We start from the raw sequence: 10818 nt of genomic DNA on the forward strand, positions 1-10818 counted from the left end.
CTAACATTGTAATCTTACTCATCTAGTGAAGATTGTGTAGGTATTGTTTCTTCACTTATCTTTTAGTTTTGAGTTGATGGTTAGAGTTGGATGTACTGATGTATTGTTGAAGTCTATACCAACTAGAGTTAATTGATGTAGTGGAAATGCAATAGAGTCATTAGACTAGAGTCTTGTAATAGAGTTATTGCAAGGAGGAAGGGATAAAGAGTTTAATTCGTAGAATGCAAAAATTTGTAATTTAAAATATGACTAGCGTTTAGTGAAATTGTTGGTGAAATTCTACGTGGTAGGTCATAGGGATCCACTTTTGGGGGATATGAGTCGAAGCAATAATAAAGATATTTCTAGTAAAACATCTTTCTTAATCTCTGAAGAGATGGTTCACTAATTGAGCGAGGGATAAGTCATTTGACTCATTTACATCCAGATCATGAATATTTGGACTTCATATTATGCATGGAGACATTGCTTTTGCTAATTCAAATGCATGGAAGGATGATATAAAATTGATAATTTGTTTTTTCCTTCTTTAAGCAATAAAATTTTCATGTAAACAACGTGTGCGCTTTACAATCTGTTGTATGTATGTATTGTAGTTGGTCGGAGGTTTTGGTAAATTAAAGGAGCTACATGATTAATACCAAGTTATCAATATTTTGGATCAGATTCTATATCTAAGATTAACAATTTCTTAGGATAGATCAAATTATTTATAAGAAGATTGTATTTTTTTTTAGGAGCTCCCACCCCTTTTTGCTTTCTTGGTGACTCGAACTCGCAACCTTCGGGTTGAAAGTGAGGGCTGCTTACCATCCGAGCAACTTCCTCTCGTCATAATAAGAAGATTGTTAACTATTTTATATCTCTTTTTTTTTTAAAGTAACTTAATAAGAATATATATATTATGTTTTTAAAAAAAGAAATAAGTCTCTATTAAAATTTGATTTTAGACCATCGATATTATTGAACCGCCCTCGTACTTAAAGGGCATTGCAATATGCAATATTGTGAAAGGAGAAAGAAGAGTATGGCACACACATGCAAGGAACTACAATTGAAAATAGTAGTCATAATATAGATGATTTCTCGTAGTCATCATTATACTTGTTTGTTTCCTTGTTTACACACCAAGTCCCACCCTTGATTTTACACAAAAATCAACAAACATATTTTTCTTCCTTTTACACCTAGCACATGACATTCTTTTGCCAAACCAAAACCAGAATTAATGGATCATGTGTATGTAACTATATTGACCCATCATCCATTTTGGACTGTTTTCATTGTGACTTTTCAATTTACCATGCAAACTTTTGCCTTAAAACAAGGACAGAACAATACAAGTGCTAGAAATGGAGTCTCCTCCCCGACTTACACTTCTCCTTATCTTTTCCCTCTTGCCATAAATAAATTTATTGATATATAGTGTAATACCAAACGAGTTTTTTTTTTTAATTAGTATAGAGGTATGTACCAAGGTTACCATCGTCTTAATTTCTTTTTTAATATAATCGGTAATAAGGTATCTACACGTGTATGTAAATCGAAAGTAGGGGACATGTTTGTGGTTCAAAATATCACTTAGAGGCAAATTTACATGGTAATCAGTATGAATTGATGTGAATCCAATAATTTTTGCCTAGATCAACGAAGTTGATTCTGAACCCTAGTGATTGTTATTATTAGTATATCATTATAATTAGATTTCAAATCATGAATCCAACCCTTATATCACTATCTTAATTAAATTCTACGAACCGACGATAGAACGATCGTATAATTAATGCAATGATAACAACATTGGTGGAAAAGTTAAATTAATGTACATACATAGCACGCAGATGAGTGTTACGTTCTTGTCAGTTTAATTCTCTTGAATGGAACAAGTCATGAAAATAAGTGGTGAAAAAGAAGGATGGGGTCCTATGTACTAATTCTATAAAGGATCTCTGCATGATATTAGGTGCAATACATGTGAATTGATCTTTATCAATAAAACCAAACATGTACACAAGTTCCCATCCATTCCCTGTTTATTTTTTCTGCATTCACTGCATATATATTGCCATGGAAGTACATATATACACAACTTGTGTATTATTTCCATTTGTCGCATAGTTATATATTGTACTCCCTTTCACAGTTCTTGCATGGTTATCACCACACACAAAGTCAGAATTTGAAATTTATGGGTTAAAAATTCTAGTCTCTTTACTTTATTGAGTTCTAAATTACGGAAGTACATAAATTCCACTAGTTTAGGAGCTAATTACTTAGATATACTCTAGTTTGCAATATTACGTACCTTACCGGAGGATACAATATGTATGTAGTGTCTATCTAGTATGATTCACATGTATTTGAGATACATCACAAATATCGCTCGCCGTTCTCCCCATCTCGCTCGCCTCTCTCCATTTTAGTGTATTTGGTAGCAAAAATACATGTATCTAAGTATATCTTACTATATATATGGTAGGAAACTCTTAGTTAGTGATAAGATACATGATATTTTGAAAGTATAAATAATAATAGTATATATGATAGTAAAGTATGTCTAATTATGTAGTTTTTCCACCAACAAGGATTGTGGTGGAGTGGCAAGTACTCCTTCATCCTTAACCAAGAGGTCTTGGGTTTGAGCCCCTTAGGTACAAAGTTGCCTTTGTTAGGGAGCGTTTTACCTCTAATGTGGGACTTCCCGGCGCGAATCCGAATTTAATCGGGCTCCAATATGGATACCGAACACCGGATGGGAAACCAAAATAAAATTATGTAGTTTTTCCTAATTTTTAACCCTTCTGTCCAAAATAATTGTTGTTTGGGCACATGGAAATTGATGGAATTGGGAATTCACTCGCTCCTAAAATTTAAGCTTTTTTCTTTGGTACATAATTATTATAGGGATGATGAATGTGACTTTCTTGGTTTTGTCATATATCAATTATTTTGGATCAAATTTTAGAGGTTAAAAACATCAATTATTTTAAATAGAAAGGAGCTAGTATACATATTTAAAGAATTTCTTAACCTACTAAAAATACTGAATTCGTTAAAATCCATAACGTACACACTAGTTCTGCTCTTTAGGCCACCTAAGTCTCTTATAACTTCGGCCTACATTTTTCATGAGCTATCAAACTTCAAATTGTGTTATTATTATTTATTGGTACGTACGTACTGGTATTATATAGCTTTTCCAGATAAGATTTTCTTAAATGTGTACGTTTTTCTTTTGGTCCACTTGGATGGCATTATGGAGGCATGTGGGGATATATATATATATATAAATGTGACGTGCTATTAGTGCATTATTTTGATGCATATATATACATTCGAATGAGGATGTCTTTCTACAAATTCATCAACATATAAAGAACCACCAAACAAATTGGATAAGTTGAATTAGGTGTATTGACCGGATCAGAATTTTAAATATGAAGAAGTAAATATACAAAATAGTTGAAGAGAGTTCAATATATATACTAGCATACATAAAAAAATATTAATCATTTACATATAATATAATCTTACATTGAAGAAAGTAATTTGAATGAATCCTTTGACTCTATCTAGCTCTGCTCCTGATTAGGTGGACCAATCCCTTAATTGTCGTGTTCTTAAAAATATATTTGCATGATATGAATTTGATCGAGCAAAGGCTAAATAATTTTCTGCCGCTATGATATAGTATTCATTTCACCAGTTCAACAATAATATTGTCATTGGTCCCCCAGTTTGAATATATGTATGTAAGTATGTGCTTTTTAATTTCTTTGGAGATGTCTGGTGTATGATTATCGACGTGACACGTGTCGACTACCCCAAAAGACTCTGTATTGGTCATTAATTTTAATTTGATCTTAAAATATGGTCTAATTCAATGTTGGTTACGTTGATCACCGGCCTTTATCAATGTGATATGATTGTATTTATTTTAGGGAAAATTGTATATAATAGCAAACTATTATTTCAAATTAAATGCTATAAATGTAGTTTGATTTAATTGTACCTCATAGCAAACTGTTGCTATTTCACCTCTCTCCTGGTGAATCTCGCTCGTCAATCTCGTTCTCTCCCTCACCTCTCTCGTTTTTTATACAAACACAAGTGTATAAAGTGCGTTTGTGTTTGTATAAAGCGCGAGAAAATTGTATATATACATATATTTTCGTTCCTCTCTCTCCCCTCTCCCAGATCTCACTCGCCACTCTCCCAGATCTCGCTCTCTCACTCACCTCTCTCATTTTATACAAAAAACGCAAATTGTATAAAATGCGTTTGTGTTTGTATAAAGCGAGAGAAAATTGTATATATACATATATTTTCGTTTCCCTCTCTCCCCTCTCCCAGATCCCGCTCACCACTCTCCTAGATCTCGCTCTCTCACTCACCTCTCTCACTTTATACAAAAACGCAAATGTATAAAATGCGTGAAAATTGTATATATACATATATTTTCGTTCCCCTCTCTCCCCTCTCCCAGATCTCGCTCGCTCACTCGCCTCTCTCACTTCATACAATTGATCTTTTTGTATATGTATACTAAAACAGATTATACAAATGCTTTCTTTTGTATATGTATAACAAAATATACATATTTATGTTTGTTATGGAGCGCAATTATGCAAACTTTGCTATAGCATACAAATATGAATTTTGTGTTTGTTATATGTGAAAGTTGCTCATTTTTTTATGCATTTGTCATGCATGAATATATACTACTAATCATTTGAGATATATATTGTCAGTTTGTCACAATAAATATCGTAGTTGTATTTTTATAATTCAATATTATTTTATAATATGAAAGTTTTAATTTAACTTTAACTTAAGTTGTTTTGCTTCTTGAATTCTGTTTCATGATCTTTAATGGTCAGTGCATCTTTCTCCACTCTTCCCTTTCGACTAATAGAAATAATTTTTAGCGACAATAAATTTACACATTAATAAATAATATTAAAATTTTTATCGACATTAGTTATGCACTATTATTAGATTCAATGTCACTAAAGACTTTAGAGACATATACAAAAAGTGTTAATTACTGCTAAAAATACATATTTAACGACAATTAAGATTTTACTGTTAATTAATTACTCCTAAAAATGATTTTTGATGCAGTAATATCTCCGTCAACTCACAACTATATTAAAATCATCAATTTATCTTGTTTGGAGAACACAAATAAGTCAATTGATGCAAATCCTGAAGATTGGTGACATTAGAATAAGAAATTTTAATTGAAGCAGCAAATCCAAAATATCAAAGATGTGATCAAAATCTATAAATGAATACATAAGAAAAAATCAAGAAAATTTATCATAGTCTTATCACTTATGACTATACATAAACGTTAAACGAAAATAGTAAATTTATAAATTTTGCTTAAATCTTTGAAAGCAAATACAAAACCATTAGGACTGTTAAAGTTGTTTTCTTGCAATTAGGCTCCAACCTTAAATTCAGTTTCTTTATTTTTGTGTTTGTCCTACTAATTTATGTATAGTAATAATATCAGGAATCACATGGAAAATTCGAATACGTTTATAATCTAGTAAAATCTTCATAGCGTCATCAATATTATTTCATGTTCCCGTGGCTAACAAGAGCTTTTTAATAACAACGACTAAAACCTGATTGGACTGACTTAACTTTTTAAGTTAAAAATTAAAAGTCAAATTTTAACGACTTTTAAGTCTAAAAATAAAAAGTAGGGCAGACCTATTTTTGGTTTTTAACTTATTTAAGTTATTTTTAACATTGTTAAACACTTAGTTTTGACTTATTTTAAGTTATTTTTATATTCTCCAAAACACTTTCAGAATTCAAAATCTGATTTAAAAATAAGTTTGACCAACTATTAAACCAATCCAAACACCCTCTAAAACGGAGAAACACCACAACGATTATTGATACGATGTTATATGGCGTGTTTTGTACTGGAGATCGATAACCTAATTCAAAAGTGTAATGAACTTGAATTCATTTAATATAATATGGAGATTCAATTTTTATAATATAAACTAGATCAAGCTTCTGTTTCAAGTTGAACAGATTATTCAAATAGGCAGCATAATGCTAAAATGGAGCAGGATAGGGCAGGGCGGGTCTGAACTTACATTTTCAGAAATTGAAATGGGGCAGGGCAGGAGCAGATTCTGTATTGGGCCAAAAGGCCCAATTTGACACCCATAATCAACACTTGGTGGCTATTATCATATTTTGGCTGATGAATAACTTTAGCAATCGAATCACAAAAAACATACATTGATATATTCTGTTTCAGTCAATGATAAACTGTATCAATACAGTTTTTCTTTATTCTTCTCGTATCGCTTAACATTTGATTTTCTCTTGGAAAACCGAAGAAGAAGAAGAAGAAGAAGAGAGGATTCAATTGGGTGATCTACTTTTGGGATGAAGATACATAAGAGTCTAGAAATGGAGATTGAATAATTTGCTCCTCTGTATAACGTGTTTCTTTTTATCTTTAAACAGATTCTATCATGATTTTCTGCACGTTAATCGTACATCTATCTCAGATACAACCTCCTAACTTGTCTCATACACTATATCACAACTCACAAGTGAAAAGATGATTATGTTTGATAAATACTAAAAGTATCGTTGTGTATATAATAAATAAGCTCCAAAATTTCGCTATTTAGGAAAAATTCTTTTGTAAAAGCCCAAATAATATTTGAGTGTGTTAAAAGTAAAAAGTCTCACATTTGTGATTAATGAGACGGGTGGACTTCTTATAAGGCTTGGACAATCCTGCTCCCTTTGAGCTAGCTTTTGGGGTGTGAGTTACGCCTAAGACCTAATTTAACATGGTATCAAAGCAGGGCTCATCTCATCCAATGTTGGGGCCCAAGAAAAAAAAAATCAAAAATTGCCCAAAAAAATGCACACGCACCAGATGCTAAGCACTGGGCGTGAGGTGGGTCAAAAATTGCCCAAAATTGTCCACGCACCAAATGCTAAGCACTGATCTGAGGTGGGGTGTTAAAAGCAAAAAGTCTCACATTAATAGTTAATAAGATGGGTAGACTCCTTATAAGACTTGGACAATCCTCTTCCCTTTGAGCTAGCTTTTTGGGTGTGAGTTAGGCTTAAAACCTAATTTAACAGAGTGCTTAGCAACAACAACAACAACAACAACAACAACCCAGTGAAATCCCACTAGGTGGGGTCTGGGGAGGGTAAATAGTACGCAGACCTTGCCACTACCTCGTGGAGGTAGAGAGGCTGTTTCCAAGAGACCCTCAGCTCAAGAGCATCAGATCTAAGTGACAGGAGAGATATATGCAAACATAACAGCCAATACAAAAGATAGCGTATAATCAACAAATGAGACAATAACAAGAAAGATATAGGGAGTGAAACGCAGTAAACAGCATAAGGCTAGGACTGCTCCAAACGCCACAAAATTTTTCCCATTATTTGATTGTTATAGTAGGCACTCCAAGTTAAAGAAACACATAGGCACACTTGTCAATTGAGGTGCCAGTTACTAGGGGCGGCATTAATTCAGTGCATTTTGACCAATCCAAATTCAGTTTAACCCGCCCATTTAACACGAGATTCTAGTTGTCTCAATCTTTAAACGTATCAACAAACTAAACCTTGTTTCCTTGACTATGTCCAAGTTCACATAACATAGACATGAACTTCATCAAATGAATAATAATTCAAGAACAAGAGGAAGATTCATCAAAAGAACAAAACGAATACCAGGCCGAAGAACAAAGCTTCCAAGATCTTAACAAATCTTGGTCTCATCTTCATGTCTAAAAGCTCAATCCATTATAACAACACAATTATACCACAATCAAGCAAGTTGAGGTTCGCTATATAAATTCACTATGTCTATGTGATGTCGCTCCATTTAAGCATGTCCACTAGCCAAATCCAATATTCTAAATAACGAATAACTGAAAAATCCAAAACAACAACTTAGGCTGCCAACTCGAAGCAGGGCAGTGAAATATTGCAAAATTGAACTCAGCAATGATGAGATACCGGAAAGAACCCCAAAAGACGGAGTAGAAACCTAATACAATGTACTCAAGACCTTCTGAAGCTAGCAGTTCACTGGCTTGCCATTGCTGCACATTTCTTTCCTAAAAAGAACACAAATCGAAGATCAACGTAAAGAAAGGATAGGAAGCTCTGAAAGCACAGCTGAAACATTAGTACTCATTAGGAAAGTAACTCAAATTAATACTTCTGTTTCATTTTGCTACCGGTCCAATGACTAGTATCAAGGGATACTTGAGCAAAACAAGTAAAATATAGAACCTTGAGACATTGGCTATTATAGCAGTGGAGCTTTGTTACCTATAATGTTATTTGAGCCGAGGGTCTTTCGGAACAACCTCTCTACCTCCATGAGCTAGGGGTAAGGTCTACGTGCACTCTACCTTCTCCAAACCGAACACCGTGGGATTACACTGGGTATGTTGTTGACTTTGTTACCTATAATGTACCATATACTGTTCTAGTTTTCACCGCTTAGGAAGTTTCTTTGCATGACAATTTGTAATGAATTTTAACTGACCTACAAAGAGATCTTCACAGGTTTAGCATTTACTTTAACGAGCCCACGGAATTCAAAGGCTATAGGAATCAGCCTAATCTACGTCTGATATGACTGAGCCAGATGAGATCCTATTTTCATGTAAGAGTTCTTGTAAACTAAGAGAGTGAAGGTTCACTGAGTTCAGGTATAGATAGTTAATAATTGACCAATTTTCAGAACAATATGCCAAAAACAGGAAATTCAAATGAATGCGAATTTTACCTGTTCTCTTTCTCTTATTCCCACGAGAAGCGTTGGCCGTAGGAGTACCATAGCCCAATGCACATCCAGGAACTTCCTCAAGTCCCTGACTACCCGAACACTGAAGAGTCTCAAGTCCACAACTATTAAGGCCTTGTCCATTTGACTCCTCCGAGTTCGGTTGGAGGCAATAAACCTGATCAACACATTGTAGGTTGCAAGGGTTCATCACATAAGTTCCACGAAGGTTCTGATATACATCTGTTCCCTCCATTGGCTTCTGATACGGAAATGATCCAATTTCACCTGCAATCCTTCCTCGGATGTCCACGAGCAAGCACTTGAGCCTGGAAACCTCAGCTTCCAAGACAGCTTGACCCTGCAGCCTGTTCAACAATTGCTGATTTATATCCCTTAGCCTGACTACCTCATCCTCTAATGATGCAACCCGAGCCTTTTTCTTCTCACAGTACTTGCGAACTGCTTCCTTATTACTCAAAGGGCGTTTCTTTCCTACATTTGCTGCTGTCGACTCTGCAGTAGTATCGTCACATGGGGGTGTAACAACCTTGGTGTGAACATGGTAACAAGTGTGTGTGTGTGAGTTATCAGGACCAGGTGGATTGCAAGTGTGGGCATGAATACAAGCATGCACATCCGTGAGAATTTCATTGAAACGCTTGTTCGTGGGGCTAGATTCTGGAATTTCACCAAAAGTAGAACTTGACAACACTTCTTGGCTAGAGAATTCTAGCTCCCTGCCGTCCATTGTAGAAATCGAGCCTGCAGGTAAACAACAAGCATTTAATAGACTCCTATTGAGATGGTATTCGGCAATCCAGTCTATATGAGAACAATGAGCACTACATCAAAAATGATCTTTAGCGGCAATTAATTAGCAATTGCCGCTAAATATGTATTTTAGCAGCAATTAATTAGCAATTGCCGCAATTAACACTCTTTGTATATGTCCCTAAAGGCTTTAGCGGCATTGGATCTAATGACACTTAACTAATGCCGGTAAAGACTTTAGCACTCTTTATTAATGTGTCTATTTGTTGCCACTAATAGTTGTTTTTGTTGTAGTGAAGAGTCGGATAAACAAATTTCAAGAACAACAACATAGCCACTGTAATTCCACAGGTGGGGTCTAAGGAGGGTAGGATGTATGCAGACCTTACCTTGGGCTTCAACAATTGGAAACTTTAACAACAAAGAGTAGGATAAATATCCCTTGCTAGGAAAATTGAAGTTTTCATAACCAAAAACCTAACAAATATTTTTACTAAGTTCAAGTTCAAACAACTTAATCTAGCCAACTTCCCTCCATTTTGAAGGAGGATCCATCTTTAAGCAAGCAAATTCCCATTGTTTTTGGCTCTATAATTTTTTCAAAATAACAGCAATACTCAAGAGTCAATTTTATTATAATTCCAACACATACTTTTAAGTGCATACGTGATCTTTTTTCGCTTATTAATCAGTTAATTAAGCTAATTAGGGGATCCAACTAAATTAAGTGCATATTTGGACCAACTATAACAGTATAAGAGCATAAGTGAGCAGCGAGCTAGGACATATCTACTTTTTTTTAAAAAAAAAAAGGGACTTGGGAGAAGGGGAAGGAGAAATGGGGAGAGGAATACAATGTGGAGAATCGAACCCACAGGGAGTGATACAAGTTAGAATTCAGGTAGCCAACCAACTAAACTACTAAGATTCCCCAGGACATATCTACTCAATTTCGAATACTTGATATATTTAGTTCTTTTTTCGTTTATTGTATTATTCGAAAAGAAACAAAAATAATTTTGTTGGTCAATTTCGCATACTTTTAAGTGCATACGTGATCTTTTTTCAATTGGGGGATCCAACTAAATTAAGCGCATATTTGGACCAACTATAACAGTATAGCATAAGTGAGCAGCTAAATAGGATATATCTACTCAATTTCGAATACTTAGTTCTTTTTTTCGTTTATTGTATTATTCGAAAAGAAACAAAAATAATTTTGATAGCAATTCTCG

At 34.2% G+C, this 10818-nt stretch overlaps 1 protein-coding gene across 1 annotated transcript; it reads right to left on the reverse strand.

The window, feature by feature from the left end:
* Positions 1-7753: 7753 nt before the first annotated feature.
* On the reverse strand, positions 7754-9568 carry LOC125864753 (basic leucine zipper 23-like). Its single transcript, XM_049544821.1, has 2 exons — positions 8813-9568; positions 7754-8132 (listed from the first exon to the last, which is right to left on the reverse strand). The coding sequence occupies exons 1-2, from the start codon at positions 9558-9560 to the stop codon at positions 8101-8103; spliced, it is 780 nt and encodes a 259-aa protein (XP_049400778.1). The 5' UTR covers positions 9561-9568; the 3' UTR covers positions 7754-8100.
* Between the last annotated feature and the right edge of the window lie 1250 nt (positions 9569-10818).

The sequence above is a fragment of the Solanum stenotomum genome, chromosome 5, assembly GCF_019186545.1.
Source record: "Solanum stenotomum isolate F172 chromosome 5, ASM1918654v1, whole genome shotgun sequence".
Taxonomy (NCBI): Eukaryota; Viridiplantae; Streptophyta; class Magnoliopsida; order Solanales; family Solanaceae; genus Solanum; species Solanum stenotomum.

What these genes read in the sequence shown, in the direction of transcription:
- LOC125864753 (XM_049544821.1), bottom strand. Translation starts at nt 9,560, where the DNA reads ATGGACGGCAGGGAGCTAGAATTCTCTAGCCAAGAAGTGTTGTCAAGT. An exon ending in GAATAAGAGAAAGAGAACAG is followed by an intron (nt 8,133 to 8,812) that starts GTAAAATTCGCA and finishes TGTTCTTTTTAG; the next exon opens with GAAAGAAATGTGCAGCAATG.